Raw genomic sequence first — 16,500 nt, forward strand, 5'->3', positions numbered from 1 at the left:
GGGGAGAGGAGCCCCAGATGGTTTCCCTGGCAGGTGCTAGTAAACCTGATCCACATTCCCCCATCCGCGCTCATTTCCCAGACCCTCAGTCAAGCTTCTCAGCTCCCCTAGCCCCGCTCACCCTCCCCCCGCACCACCCCCCCACACTTCCACATAACCCCTGTAGTCAGGGAAGGGACAGCTGTCAGGGACCTTGAGCAAGGAGGTCTCCATACCTAACTTTACCACTCTAAATCCTTCCCTCATTCTATTCTCCACCCCCCATCACCCCTTGCTTCCCAGGGCCCAAGCTAATTCCAGGCTTTCAATGCACTCTCCCACTGTAGCACTAACTCATACTGGGTCATAGAAGAGTGTGGCTGCGCCCCAACACCACACTCCCCCAAGCACAAGTTGACAGAAGGAGGGGATCTAGCTTAGCTTTTCCTTAGGGAAACTCTAAAGCATTATGCACAGACCTTTTTCTAGACCTGGTTCAAATAAGAGGTCTTTCCCTTCCTTGTTCACTGTTACTCCCCACTCCTCCCCCATTTCCCTGTGTCTCAGCTAGTATATTATCTGTAGTGTTTGTATCATGTCACTATGACAAAGCCTTCAGAAAGAAAAAAGCATTCTCTCCATCACTAGCACCTTGCCACTGGTAAAAATCTCTATATTTGTGTTTATATTTCTTTAAAAGTTTATAAAAAGCCTTTCTGTTATCTGCAGCTCTGTGCTCAGATCTTGGCCATTTCAGATCCTTTCTAACCCCCACCCACACCACTGGCCTATGGGGGCCACTGCATAAAAACTCTAGGCTGACCTAGCCAGGTCCAGCTCAGATAAGACTCTCTACAAAAAATCCTGCTCCCAAAGGCAGGGGTAAGGCCACTGGTGACTTTACATTTCCAACAGCATTGCCCACCCCTGCTACAAAGCCTAGGGGGTGGGAATGGGGAAAGCCAAGAATGGCTCCTGAGAGGGGACCTTACCCCCTAAATTGGCACAGTGAAAATAAACCCTCTCCCTCTCCCCCTCCCACTTTCCTCCCCCCATAGTCCCCACTAGGGCAGCTTTTATCTTTATAATTTTCTCAACACCCGTGTGCCTGTGTGCTTGCTTGCTTGCGTGCATGATTAGACCCCACCCTTGCTCTAAAGCAGGATCCCGATTTCCTGGAGAGGGCTCAAGGGTAAAAAGTGGATATGGACACTGGACACGCTTGGGTCCACCTCTGAGGCAGGAGACAAAGCTTCTAGCCATGACTCAGGGATCTGTGGGAAGAAGAAATGGAGGACAAAGTGAGAGGCTTATCTGGGGCATGCCAACTTTCCATCAAGATTCACACCAAGGAAAACAGAGACACCTCCCTCCCTCCACACACACACACACACACACACACCCCTCTTCTGTGCTACCTTGCAGGGGTGGGATTGCTGAGGGACCTGGAGGTCTCATCTGGAAACTCTGCCACTCTAATCTGACATTGTTTCTCCAATTCCCCTGGAGCTCTAGCTATCCCTTGTTCTAAAGCTACCCCTTGCTCAGGTCATGGGACCAGCTGGGCACCTAGGAGGAGGGCCATAAGTTGTAAAAGCAATGGTGATTAAGAGGTGCTGTACCTGGCTCAAAGTTGAAGTCCAGTCCCTCGCCCCCATCCATGAGGTCACTGATGATGTTATCCATGTCACACTCCAGGTTCTCCATATACATATCAAGATCTAGATCCTGAGGCATTCTGTCTTGGCTTGCAGCTTCAGTAGGGAGTGTGAGCACTGGAGTCCCCAGGGTCTTGGGGATGGGAGCACCTGCCATGACTGAAGGTGGTGCTGTCATAGAAAGGGTGGGGACCAGACTGCTGGGGCCTGGAGCCTCTAGAGGCTTAGGATATAGGCCGACTCCTGTGGCCAGCTTACTGGAGGAAGGTATCCCGCCCAGCAACAGAAGTGTTGGAACCTGGGACAGAATGGGATCTACCTGGGTCATGAGGACATCAGCAGGGGGTGGTGGCGTATCAGAGGTGAGCAGGGCCTCCAAAGACTGGGAGCTTGAGAAGCACCCTTCTCCTGCTGACAGGGGCCCCTCTGCTGGGCTGAAGAGGGAGGTGCTGTAGGTGTGTAAGGGGCCGGTAACCCCAGGATGCTGCAAAGAGAAGCCAGAGAGACTACTCCGAGATAGCAGGGAATGGGAAGATGTGAGATTCAGCCCATCTAACAGCTCTAGATCTTCATTTAGGGTGTGAGGAACACCTCCTGCATAGCTGCTAACTGAGGCTGGTATTTCCTCCTCTGCTAGCACCTCTGATTCTGGCCTCATGGGGGACAGTCGGGTGCTGACACTGCTAGCATTTGAACTGCTTCGTGGACGGAAGGTGGTCCACACATCGGCTTCATCACGGTTTCGAGAACAAGGGCTGCCTGACCACTTGGCAAAGTGGCCAACAGGGCTCGTTGAAGTGGCACCTTCAGATGGAGCTGGAAACACAGGTGGTTTCTTCTTGGGGGTCTTGCCGCGGCCTCGGAGCAGCTTGTTGCTGCTATCCATGGAGGCAGCCCGGCGGCGGGGTGTCTTGCCACTCTTGCCTCCCTCTGGATTCAGCATCCACCAAGAACTCTTGCCGGTGGCCTCATTGTGAACCTTGATGAACTTGCTGTGCAGGGACAGGTTGTGGCGAATCGAGTTCTGCAGGGGGCAAAAGCAGTAGGAAAGGGGCATGAGGTGTACATCGCGGAGGTTAGTGGCTAGAAGTAGTCTTAAAGGATGGTGAGACACAACAGGGTGTTCCTGGAGAGTCTGGTTCCTCCTCCAGGGGGTAAACTGGCAGGGCTGAGGTGGGGAATATGGGGGAGGAAACCATACAGTTACTACCCCAAGACTAGCAGACTTTTCCGCACAGGGGCAGGGGAGACAATGTAATAACAACCTACTGTAGAGGGCATGGTGCCCTCCCTCGAAAAGCACTATGCTCCCCCTGAGTCTTGGGAGAGGGAAGGTGTCTGGTTCTGGTAGGGGAGATGTGCTCCTGGACCAGGAAGAACTAGATTCAGCTGAGAAAAAGCATTCCATCCCTTTCCTTGAGTGCAGGTTTAGGTGGAGTTTATAGGACAGTATTGTTAACATCAGCCCAGGACTGACTCACCACCCTGCCCTGAGCCAGTTCTCTGAATAGGCTGAAGGGCTAGAATCTCAGCACAGCTGGTGCTCCATTCCCCACAGAGCATTTGGGCTCTATAGGATTTGAAGATTTCTTTTTTTCTGAACCCCAGCCTTATTTTCCCCAACCTATGACACACACCCTCAACTACCTTCAGTCCAGGCTTTTCTCACTCTGCCTTAGATACACAAAATACAACCCCCCTCCTTTTCCTAGGAAAGATCTCCTGTCTCTAAATTTTGTAAGTTCAACAAGCTTAAGTTCTGCCTCTTTTATAAAGGTGGTTTCTTGACTTCAGTAGCCACATTTATTTTGAGACAGAGTCTGACTTTGATGCCCTTGGTAGAGTGCTGTGGTGTCACGGCTCACAGCAACCTCAAACTCTTGGGCTCAAGCGATTCTCTTGTCTCAGCCTCCCCAGTAGCTGGGACTACAGGCGCCTGCCACAACGCCCACCTATTTTTAGAGATGAGGTCTCTCTCTGGCGCAGGCTGGTCTCAAACCTGTGAGCTTAGGCAATCCCACCTTGGCCTCCCAGTATTGGGATTACAGGCATGAGCCACCATGCCCTGCCTTACAGTCACCTTTGTTTTTTTGAGACAGTCTCACTATGTTGCCCTGGGTAAAGTACCATGGCATTACAGCTCACAGCAACCTCAAACTCTTGGGCTTAAGCAATTTCTTGCCTCAGCCTCCCAAGTAGTTGGGACTACAGGTGCCCACCCCGCTATTTTTTTGTTGTTGCAGCTATCGTTGTTTAGCTGGCCTGGGCCCGTTTGAACCTGTCAGCCTCTGTATGTGGCCGGCACCCTATCTACTGAGCTACGGGCACCACCAAATTTCTTTTTTTTTTCCTTTGTATAGAGTCTCAAGTTGTCTCCCTGGGTACAGTGGTGTCATAGCTCACAGTAACCTCCAACTTGGGCTCAAGCGATCCTCTTGCCTCAGTTTTTCTATTTTTAGTAGAGACGGGGTCTCACTTTTGCTCAGGCTAGTTTCGAACTCGTGAGCTCAAGCAATCCACTGGCCTCAGGGTGCTAGGACCTTCAAATTTCTTGTAAAACATTTTAAATCTGTTCTATGCAATTTTACCCAATCTATATTGTGTTGTTTATGGTTTCATGTAATTTGTCTCATCAAGCGTAAGTGCCAAGGTCACAGATAATGTCCTCCAGTTCCACACCCCCCAACAGTGCCCTCTCAGAGTGCCAAGCACATAGCACATACCCAATATGTACTCAAGTTCAGAGTATATAATCAATATTTGTTGCCTGACTGGTGAAAGGCCCCTGAGTGACAATCCTTGAGCATTGGAACCTATGTATTTTCCCTTCCTCCTTCACTGGTGATATTCTATTAGGGATATGCTTCTTTTCTTCCAGTGGCCCATTTGGATTGGCAGCATTTGGAGCCCTCAGTGCAGCTTATTTTTACTGGTTGCTGCAGGCTAGTTTCACCATGGTTTTGAATTTCCCCCCCCCCTCCGGGAACCTGCTTTCTTTTCCCTACCTCCTTCCTAGCTCCTTTCCCCCAGTTCTCAGGAATTTGCGCATAAACTCTCTAACCTTGGGGCCATTTGACCTCCCACATGGAGCTCTTTGGTTTAGAAACTCAGAAGGGCCCTCAAAGGCTTGATGCAACTAGGAGGCTGAGGCAATGGACAATTAGAAACCACTTGTGTTTCTCTGACTGGTGTTCTAACACCAGACCCTTTGCCTGGGGAATGATGTTCGATCAGCTTCCTGTTCCAGGGCTCTTCAGCCAAATAACTCCTTGTGTCCCTGGGACCTTCTGGTGATGGTACTGCAACTATTCTGGCTGTGGTGATGCTTCTAGCTCCTTCAAGGAGTCACACTTCTCAGTCCATCTGGGCTCACAGTAACTGAGGATCACAGTAACTTCTGGCACCATGATTTCCCCCCCTTTCGTCCTCTAACTCTGGGTCTACTGAGAAGGCCAACTTCCTTCCTTACTACTTAGTAGCCACAAGACCCATTTGTCTCCTCTAGCAAGTGGCACAGCCCCTTAACTAGAGAGGTCAGTTCTCTAGAAGCCTATAACTCATATGTGTTGGAAGAGGGGGTGATTGCTAATTGCTCCCCAAGCCACCTAATCTAAGCTTTCTTGTTCTAAGTGAGTGACGCCCCCTGCTGGGGTGGGAGTAACCTTGGTGCATACTCAGAGAAGCTAGTTCAGGTGTAAGACTTTCCACTCAGAAAGGGTAGGGAAGCCTTGCAAGTCTTAGGCTCAGCCTGATTTGGTTTTGCTATCATTCCAATAAGAGCAAGCCATGCTTTTGAAGAATAATTTATAGTTAGACCTGAGTTCAAGTTCTCATTCTGCGGCTATTAGGTAAGTTTCCTAACCTTTCTGTACCTAGTTTCTTAATATGTATTATGTGGAATCTCAAAATAGCTGCAAAGATTAATAAAACAAAAAATTTAAAAAATATTTCATTGCCAGGTGTGGTGGCTCATGCTGGTAATCCTAGCACTCTGGGTTGCTGAGGCGGGTGGATTGCCCTGAGCACACAGGTTTGAGACCAGCCTGAGCAAGAGCAAGACTCCGCCTCTAAAAATAGCTGGGTGTTGTGGCAGGCGCCTGTAGTCCCAGCTATTTGGTAGGCTGAGGCAAAAAAAAAAGTGCTTGAGCCTAAGAGTTTAAGGTTGCTGTGAGCTATGATGCCACTGTAATCTATAGAGGGTGACAAAGTGAAACTCTGTCTCAAAAAATATATATTTTGCTATTTGGGAGGCTGAGGCAAGAGAATCGCCTAAGCCCAGGGGTTGGAGGTTGCTGTGAGCTGTGTGATGCCACGGCATTCTACCAAGGGCAATAAAGTAAGACTCTGTCTCTAAGTATATATATATATATATATATATATATAGTAAACTATAAAGTATTGTATAAGTATAAATTATAAGGAGGGACCATACTCCCACAGTATAACAAATAACTTGTGGTTATTTCTTTTCTTTTCTTTCTTTTTTTTTTTTTTTTGAGACAGAGCCTCAAGCTATCCCCCTGGGTAGAGGGCTGTAGCATCACAGCTCACAGCAACCTCCAACTCCTGGGCTCAAGCGAGTCTCCTGCCTCCACCTCCCAAGTAGCTGGGACTACAGGTGCCTGCCACAACGCCCGGCTATTTTTTGGTTGCAGCCATCATTGTTGTTTGGCGGGCCCGGGTTTGATTTGAACCCGCCGTCTCAGGTGTATGTGGCTGGCGCCTTAGCTGCTTGAGCCACAGGTGCCGAGCCACTTGTGGTTATTTCTCTCTCTCTTTTTTTTTTAAGAGACAGGGTCTTACTTTGTCGCCCTCAGTAGAGTGCTATGGCATCACAGCTCACAGCAACCTCCAGCTCTTGGGCTTAGGCGATTCTCCTGCTTCAGCCTCCCAAGTAGCTAGGACCACAGGTGCCTGCCACAATGCCCAGCTATTTTTTGTTGCAGTTTGGTCAGAGCTGGGTTCGAACCCACCACCCTCAGTATATGGGACTGGCGCCCTACTCACTGAGCCACAGGCGCCGCCCAACTTGTGGTTATTTCTTCTACCCTGGAAAATGAACCTAAGGGAAAAGAAAAATAGCTACATAGGTTGGGTCCAAGGAAGGCAGTTCTTTATGAGCTGAGATCTTGGTGTGGCAGTCTACCTAGAAAAGTGCCAAGGGTCTCAGTCAGCTGACCTATCTTCTGTTCTTCCCAGTCCCTAGGGATACCACAGATCTCATCCCTCAATCTCTTATACATAAGAGAAGACCCTCTGCTCACTCAACCCTCTGTACTTTGTTATATGTTAACCTCATCACCTATGGAGGTACAAGATTGTAACAGGGGTTAAAGCTTCTCAAATCTGTGATTAGAGCCCTGTGCTTCTAAGGGCACGTTTTCCAGAGTATCCTATGAGATCTTTCCTCACAGTTAATGAAAGTCCAAGGGAACTCCCAACCTTGTGCTCTAAAGTCAGAGCCCTACCTCCTTCTTCACGACTAATACTCTTCAACAGTAAATGAAGACTTTCCTCCAAAACTTGACTAGCACTGCATAAGGGAGAGTTTTTTGGCATTACAGGGTCAACAAAGCTAGACAACAGCTCACAGCCCCTTTTCTTCTTAATGCATAATAAGATCAGTACCTTTCCCTGTGAATATCACTGTTTTTACCCTTTGACACCCACTCTTTCCTCTTGGGTAGAGTGGTCCTAGAATAGTACTTCTACACTGAGGTACAACAGGGAATCCAAGTAATCCTACAGGAATAGGAGAAAAGGTGTTGGAGTGGGATGTGGGGAAAGAGGGAAGGCTAGGTTTGTTTGGGAAATCTACACAGTTTCTGCTGTAGTTAGGATAAAGACTTCTCTGTGGAATAATTGTTTGGGGTAGCCCAAGCCAAAGTGCTGGGAGTGTTGAGCAGCGATCAGAGAATTTGATTTTCTCTAGGGCAGGGACAGTGTCTTATTCATCTGTGATCCTCTAGCATCAAGCACTGAGTGGCTTATACTATGTACTAGGTAAATGTTCTCTAAAGGAAGACTGAAGGTGGATCTCTGGGCTTCCCAAAGGGGTGGAGGGGAGACAACAAAAGAGGCTCTGGAGTAGAAGTAAGGGAGGCCAGAATACCAGGGGTAGATGGTGTTGGGAAGAAGGCATGGGGGTCATAGTTACCTTCCATCCTGCCGAGCTGTTGCTGTCACCCTTGTCCTTGAAGTAGGGCACAGTACGGACCATCCACTCATAGATCTGGGCGAGTGTCAATCGCTTGTCTGGGGCGCTTTCAATGGCCTGGCTGATGAGTTCTGCATATGACTGATTTCCCCAGGCATTCCGGCGGGAGCCTCCCTTCCGAGGACCTGTTACAGCCCCCAGGATCCCGGGTTGGGGGCCCCCTGCCGGCTCTGGGAGCCTGGAGGGCAACAGGATAGGCTCTGAATGCCCCTCCGCGTGTACCTTCTCTCCCAGACCTGGCTCCACCTCTGGTCGCTCGGACGGCTCGGTAGTGAGCTCTGGTCGGGGAAGGGGCCAGGTGCAGGAACGGGGACGGCTCTGGGGTTCGAAGTCGGGATCGAAGTCTATGATCGAGGCAGCCTCTGTGGCTGAATTCTCATTCCCCGGATCCATACGTGGAGTTGGACCTCCGCGGTTCAGCATTCAGTGAAGCCTGACACAGTCCCTCACGATGCCTCCCCCCAGGGGGGAAGCACCGAGGTCCAGGAGGCACATTCCTGCCAGTCCTCAGAAAGTCGTGAACTTTCCCTCGCCCCAGGACGCTAGCCCCCAAACTGTCCCTTCCACACAGTTCTCTGATCCTCTTCCTGACTACAGCCTGCAGCCTCAGAGCTCTTTCTGAGACACCACCTGTAACCTAGGCTGAGCGAAGACACTTTTTCTCCAATCTCTCACTCAGCTTCCTGCTCTTTGAAACCTGAGGCACCCTATCCCCTCGTACATTGCACTCCCATCACCGAACGTCTCCTTAGCTGCAGTTCTCTCTCCTTTTAAGTTGCTGCCCCCCGGACACTCCTCCCAAATTTCCTCCACCCGGATCGCTGCCCTCCCCCACGTCCCGCTCCCCCGCGTCACTTGCCCCTCCCCTAGTTGCCCCTCCCCCCGCCTATTCCCGTCTCCCCACTCCTGATAGGGTCCAGGTCCCCGCGGCCCCAGCGTCTCTATTCCCGCACCGATTCCCCTATCAACCCCCCCACCCCCCGCCCCCCGGGTTTCCCTTTTGTTTTGCTCCAAGCAGCGGCCCCCGCCTGACGTCTCTGTTTACCACTCGCTGGGGCAGCCATCTGCGCACGCGCATCGGGAGCCAGTTGGGAAACCGAGTTCTTCAGTCGTGCCACCCCTGATCAGTCTTGAGTACTACATCTCCCGTCTGACTTCGCGGCCAGGAGCCTGATACAGCTGCAGGAGAGCGGCGTGGCAGGATATAGGGAGGTGGAACTTTAATTTATTAGAGGTCGTCGCGGATTCTTTTTCTTTTCTTAAAAATCATTTTCCTGGGAGGAGGGAGGGTAAGTGGCGGGATCTCACCTAATGTACACAATGTGAGGGTGTTCAGCATGCCCGCTGGGTGAAGAACTCAACTACAACTTGAACTTCACCTTAGAAGTGAGAACAATGTAACCTAAAAATTTGTGCCCTTATATTAATTTAAAATAATTTTTTTATTAAATCATAGCTGTGTACATTAATGCAATCATGGGGTACAATGTGCTGGTTTTATATACAATTTGAAAAAATTATGTCCCAGGTATTGAGTGGAACACGTTTGTTCTAAGAAAAAAATCATTTTCCTTTTTTACCTCCTTTCATCTCCTCCCTGTAATTCGAGGTCGCCTAGGTGACTCTGTTGAGAGATGCTAGATTTTTCCCTCCTTCATTTAGGAGAGGGCAGAAGGGAAAATGAGGTCTCTACATGAAGAAGGAAACTGAGAAGCAAGAAACAAGGAACCGACTAGCAAATGGGATGTATGCACTTTCAGGAGTTGGGTGGGGGGGGGCTTGTGTAATATAAACAAATGGTTAGCTAATATGGTGCACCCCCAATCTTCCTGCCATACGCAGTTCACACTAACAATACACTGGCTCTTCTGACGTCCCCTTAAATATTGGTATTCTCCAGGTTCCCATCTTCAATGGCTTCATTTCTCATTCAACGGGTTCCAAACTGACCTCATTATCTGTTCCTGCACCCATACCCCACCCTTTAGCTACCCTTATCTCTGAATTTGGTTAATGGTTGTCCTGATCTACTCAGTCTCCCAAGCTAGACTTACCCTTAATTTTTTGAGACAGAGCCTCAAGCTGTCCCCCTGGGTAGAGTGCAGTGGCATCACAGCTCACAGAAACCTTCAACTCCTGGGCTCAAGCGATTCTCCTTCCTCTGCCTCCCAAGTAGCTGGGACTACAGGCACCTGCCACACGCCTGGCTATTTTTTTGTTTGCTGCTGTCGTTGTTTGGCAGGCCCAGGCTGGATTCAAACCCGCCAGCTTAGGTGTATGTGGCTGGCGCCTTAGCCACTTGAGCCACAGGCACTGAGCCATTTTTTCTTTTCTTTTCTTTAAATAAATTTTATTTATTTATTTATTTATTTTTGCAGTTTTTTGGCCAGGGCCAGGTATGAACCCGCCACCTCCAGTATATGGGGCTGGCGCCCTACTTCTTTAAGCCACAGGTGTTACCAGCTTTAATGTTTCTATCTCCTTCACTTTCTACTTCTGAATCCCAGTCAAGACCTTATAACTGGATTTAAATTACAATATCATCTTAATTGAACCTCCTTCCATTAATCTTTTCCCTACTACAGTTTATGTTTCATGTTGCTGACAATGCTGACAATGTTACCTTTCTAAAAAACATGCCTGGTAGTTATAGTTAAAATTTATGGAGCACTTATGTGCTAGTCTCTCTAAGTTGGTTTGCGAACATTAGCTCATTTACTCCTCAAATCAACCCTGTGAGGTAGGTACTATAACCCCATTTTATAGATGAAGACACAAATAATGTTCAGAGATTAAGTGACTTACCCAAGAAGGATGGAGAACTGGGCTCATATTACTTATATGTGATCATATAATTTCCTTGCTTAAAACTTCCTCTGATCCTCCCCACTGCCTATACAACACAGTTCAAACTCCCTAGCAAGGCTCTTCAGATTCAGGCCACTTCATACCTTTCTTGTCTCATCTTTTATAGGCATACTGAGTTCCAACCAGAGTTTTGCTCTATTTCCTGGAAATATGGTACCCTTTTACACCTTCCCCTCTGCATCTTGGGATGTCATCCTTCTCATCTGTCATGGTTCACTCTCCAAGTCTCTTATTCTGGGAAACTCATATGCAGTGTTCCCTGTCTCCCTCATATACAGTTAATTTTCCCTTTTCTGCATCCCCAAGCACTTTGTGTAGTCTTATGTTATATAGAACAAACTATATTGTATTGTGATTATATGTTTACTTAACTGTCTCTCCAAATAAACTGTGAGTTCCTTGAAGGCAGAAACAAATTTTATTTATCTTTGTGACCCAATTCAGGGTCACATAGTAGACAATAAATGTTGGTTGAATGAATGAATGGGATGAGAAATCAAATGTTATTGCACTTGGACATATAACAACTTTTAAATAAATGTATGTATTTTTTTGCCTGGCTATATTTCAGCTTTTCTGCTAGGCAGCAAGCTACTAGAGGCAGGGACTATAACTTGTCTACCATTTGCAGTGTTGCTTAATACACATTCTGTGATGATGAAGCCTTCCTCTTGTGTGGATATCCATGCAACCTAGGATTTTCAGAAGTGACAACACATTGGGCCTTCAAAGTGATATTAACCTACTCATGGTAAATAGCCATCTTGATTCTTTTTTTTTTTTTTTTTGGAGACGGAGCCTCAAGCTATCCCCCTGGGTAGAGTGCCATGGCATCACGCTCACAGCAACCTCCAACTCCTGGGCTCAAGCGAGTCTCCTGCCTCAGCCTCCCAAGTAGCTGGGACTACAGGCGCCCGCCACAACGCCTGGCCATTTTTTGGTTGCAGCCATCATTCTTGTTTGGCGGGCCCGGGCTGGGGATCCGAACCCGCCACCTTAGGTGTATGTGGCTGGCACCTTAGCCGCTTGAGCCACAGGCGCCGAGCCGCCATCTTGATTCTTTATATTTCTGCCTTCTTCTACTCCAACATGCATTTGTCACCTAGGTAGTATACAGAAGGCCATATATTCCTACCTGAGGTCCAGACTAGAGAGATGGGACATAACCACAATGCCTGTAAGTATTCCCTGCATATGCCTCTTCCTCCTGCAGCCTAGCCTGGGGTATCTGGTAAGTGCTGCATAAGTGGTGAATTTAGTAGAGGCTAAAGCTTGGAGCTCTTGGAGGTCACAAGGAGCTCTTTTCTAACTGAAACAGATGTGGTGGCAGATCACACAGAACTGCTGATACAGGGAAATGGCAGGGTAGGACAGGCACCTAACCTAGCTTGAATTATATCACACATTGTCTCCCTTTGTACATTTGGTTGAAAAGGTCCAACTCTCCACCAACTCCTGTCCATCACCTCCTTAAATTTCCAATTTAAAGATTAAAACTTACATGCCTCCTGGATACTTTCCCCAACTAGCTCAACCTAATAGATCACTTATCTACTTTATATCTCCTGAATCTCTACTAACTCAATTTTTATTCTTTAATCTTATGCTTGTGGTTACATGGCTTTTCATTTCAGAAAGGTAAATTATCTCCCTAACTAGATTATAAACTCTGCCATCAATCAACAGATGTTTATGGAGCCTTGAATATTAAGATGAGAATATATCTTGAAATCTTGGGCAGATAAAAATGACCAGCCATAGGACCAGATGATTTAGGAGGGTGAGACAAAGAACTGGTGGTTGGCAAAAACACCATGATTTCAAAGCGTGCAGCTAGAGAGGTCAGGGTTGTTCACCTTATTTTTGTAGAAGTGTTAGAGTATATGTTAATCTAGAGACAGAGATAGCAAGGTGGCCTTGGAGAATAGCAGAGACATTGGTCAGGAAAGAGGGATAACAAGAGGCCCGCAGAACACCACTGTAGTCATATATTACAAACAAGGCAGGATATGGAGGCTGGGCATAGTGACTCACACCTATAAATCATTCTGGGAGGCTGAGGGGGAAGGAGTGCTTGAGGTCAAAAGTTTCAGACTAGCCTGAGCAAGAGCGAGACTCTGTCCCTACAAAAAGTAAATAAATAAATAAATAGCTGTGCTTGGGGGGAGGGGGTATAGTCTCAGCTACCCAGGAGGCTGAGGCAGGAAGATTGCTTGAGCCCAGGAGACTGAGATTGGTGTGAGCCATGATAATGTGATTGCACTCTAGCCAGGGTGATGGAGTCAGAGCCTGTCTCTCAAAATAAATAAATAAATAATAAAGATATGGGAGACATAGGCTTTTCTCCCAGTTGAAACCCCAGAGTTTATGTTCCTACCCGGCTCCCCATTCACCACTTTTCCCCTCTATTGAAGGTCATAAGAATTTGGCTCTCTTGATTCTTTGATTGCCACTACCCTCTCTTCTACCTGGGTGCCACCCCCTAAGCCTGCTGCCAGACTGACATTATAAATTTGAATTGAGATAAACATTTCTTCCACTTCTTTCTTATTCTGCCAAGCTCTGAAAAAACACAAAATTCCCACCTAGAGTTTTTTTTTTTTTTGTAGAGACAGAGTCTCACTTTATCGCCTTTGGTGGTAGAGTACTGTGGCATCACGGCTCACAGCAACTTCCAACTCCTGGGCTTAGGTGATTCTCTTGCCTCAGCCTCCCGAGTAGCTGGGACTACAGGCGCCCTCCACAACACCTGTCTATTTTTAGAGATGAGGTGTCACTCTGGCTCAGGCTGGTCTGGAACCTGTGAACTCAGGCAATCCAGTCACCTTGGCCTCCAAGAGTGCTAGGATTACAGGCATGAGCCACTGTGCCTAGCCCCCACCTAGAGTTTTTATAGGATTTTTGCTAGTAACCACTTGGAAAGATACAGAGGTTAACAAAAATAACAGTAAGAAACATAAAGGACTCTGAGAAAGCACCACCTCTACTTGTCCCTGATCTTCACAGATGTGTATGGTCACCCTTTCCCCTGAGTCTTGTTTTTTTTTTTTTTGAGACAGACTCTCAAGCTGTCACCCTGGGTAGAGTGCTATGGTGTCATAGCTCACAGCAACCTCCAACTTGGACTCAAGCAATCCTCTTGCCTCAGTTTTTCCTTTTTCTTTCTTTCTTTCTTTTCTTTTCTTTCTTTCTTTTTTTGTAGAGACGGTCTTACTTTATCGTCCTCGGTAGAGTGCCGTGGCATCACACAGCTCACAGCAACCTCCAATTCCTGGGCTTAGGCGATTCTCTTGACTCAGCCTCCCGAATAGCTGGCACTACAGGCACTCGCCACAACGCCCGGCTATTTTTTTGTTGCAGTTTGGTATACCCTTGGTATATGGGGCCGGCACCCTACCCTCCGAGTCATGTTCGTGGCCCACCTCAGTTTTTCTATTTTTAGTAGAGATGGGTTCTCACTTTTTGCTTAGGCTGGTCTTGAACCAGTGAGCTCAAGCAATCCACCCTCCTTGGCCTCCCAGAGTACTAGGATTACAGGTGTGAGCCACTGAGCCTGGCCCCTGAGTCTTGTGTGTTTTTGTGAAAGACCTTGTCTTAGAAGCCACCCTCCCAAACCTGCCTGTTGTTTTTAAAATCTTTTCAGTTGGGCAGTGCCTGTGGCTCAGTGGGTAGGGCGTTGGCCCCATATACCAAAGGTAGTGGGTTCAAACCTGGCCCCGGCCAAACTGCAACGAAAAAGTAGCCTGGTGGGGAGGTGCCTGTGGCTCACAGGAGTAAGGTGCCGTCCCTATATGCTGGAGGTGGCGGGTTCAAACCCAGCCCTGGCCAAAAACCGCAAAAAAAAAAAAAAAAAGTAGCTGGGTGTTGTGGCGGCCGCCTGTAGTGTACTCCCAGCTACTCAGGAGGCTGAGGCAAGAGAATCGCCTAAGTCCAGGAGTTGGAGGTTGCTGTGAGCTGTGTGACACCATGGCACTGTACCAAGGGTGATAAAGTGAGACAATGTCTCTACAAAAAAAAAAAATATTTTCAGTTATTAACACATCTTTTTTTAATTTTTAAAAATGTAATACAATTCAAACCGTCATGTGTGGTTCATCTCAGCTCCTTCACTGCCAGGACTGCTTCAGTTTTTTGCCTTCTCTTTGTCTGTCATGACCAAGGTATATAAACATATCTGCTGCATCAAACTTTAAACTTCACATTATCCTTACTTTTCTTTTTCTTTCTTTCTTTTTCTTTTTTTGAGACAGAGTCTCACTCTGATTCCCAGGCTAGAGTACCATGGCATCAGCTTAGCTCACAGTAACTTCAAACTCTTGGGTTGAGGCAATCCTCCTGCCTCAAACCTACCAAGTAACTGAGACTACAGGCACCCACTGCAATGCCTGGCTAATTTTTCTACTTTAAGTAGAGATGGTTTGGCTCTTGCTTAGGCTGGTCTTGAACCCCTGACCTCAATAGATCTTCTTGCCTCAGCCTCTCAGAGTGCTAGGATTACAGGCATGGGCCACCTCACCCAGCCTATCCTTATTTTTCTTGATCTTGACAGACTTGGCATCCTTTTGCCTGGGTGTGAGCAGAAAGTCTTTGATTTCCTCAGGTTTCCAAGGCATGGCATCAAGATGCACAGGAGGAGAATGCAGACCTGTACTCTCTCCGAAGCCTGAGAGACGTTTTAATAAACACTTCTTAAGGGCCTATTATTTTCCAGATGTAGGGCTAGGTACTCTCCCGTAAAGTATAACCTAGACTAAAATACTCAGATTTTAGCCCCAAATAGATGTGAGTTGTCATTCTGGACAGTGAAAATAGCACTTGATTGAATCAGGAAATATGAGTCCTTGTTATAGTTCTGTCACTAACTAGTTGAATAATGATACTAATTATATTAATATTAATAAGTAATATTTATTGAGTTTTATTATATATTAAGCACTGTGTTAAGTGCTTTACGTGAATTATCTGATTTAATCTACACAACAAGCATGTAATCTAAATGCTATTACTAACCTTGCATTTTCATTTCATGGAGGGAAATGAGCCTTAAGGAGTGTAAAGGGATCTGCTTAAGGTCTAGAGTGGTAAGAGCAGAGGTACATATCTAAGCAGTCTGACTCTTGAGCCAGTATAAGTCAATTTTCTCCTTCTAGCTTTGGTTTGCTCTTTGTAAAATGTTATACTTCTAGCCCTAAAATTATATTTCCTGTGATTTCCAATCCGGGTATGGGTACAAGAGCCCAGATTGCCCCTATAGTTTTAGGCTGCCCTGAGCTTATATTTCACACCCAAATTTGGTCCTGGTACCTACAGTGCTTCATCCTTCAGGCTTCAAGGGACCTTCATGCTTCCTCTTTAACCCTTCCTGTTGTAGACATGGTTATGACTTTTGAAAGTCATACTGGCATGATATAATATTTACCAGAGTTGTTCATCAAAGAGTTTTTGCTAGAGATATTTGCCAAAGAATTTCCAATATGTGAAAACATGCTCTATTTTAAAGTTACACGAAAAGAGCAGGATGCATATCTCCAAATAAGGTCACATTTAAAAAAGAGAGAGCACAGGCTCAGTGCCCATAGCACGGGGCCAGCTGGCGGGTTCGAGCCCAGCCCCAGGCCAGCTAAACAACAATGACAACTGCAACAAGAAAACAGCTGGGTGTTGTGGTGGGCACCGAAGTCCCAGCTACTTGGGAGGCTGAAGCAAGAGATTCGCTTAAGCCCAAGAGTTGTAGATTGCTGTAAGCTGTGACAACACGGCATTCTACCGAGGGCGACA

General features: G+C 47.2%; 1 protein-coding gene across 1 annotated transcript; it reads right to left on the reverse strand.

The window, feature by feature from the left end:
• Positions 1 to 152: 152 nt before the first annotated feature.
• FOXO4 (forkhead box O4) lies at positions 153 to 8,663 on the reverse strand. Its single transcript, XM_003803940.3, is given in 4 exon segments — positions 153 to 1,253; positions 1,602 to 2,661; positions 7,795 to 8,216; positions 8,219 to 8,663. Coding segments are annotated over 4 exon segments (1,506 nt in total). The 5' UTR covers positions 8,235 to 8,663; the 3' UTR covers positions 153 to 1,245.
• Positions 8,664 to 16,500: the final 7,837 nt, after the last annotated feature.

This window comes from Otolemur garnettii, unplaced genomic scaffold (genome assembly GCF_000181295.1).
Source record: "Otolemur garnettii isolate 467f Iridium unplaced genomic scaffold, OtoGar3 scaffold00219, whole genome shotgun sequence".
Taxonomy (NCBI): domain Eukaryota; kingdom Metazoa; phylum Chordata; class Mammalia; order Primates; family Galagidae; genus Otolemur; species Otolemur garnettii.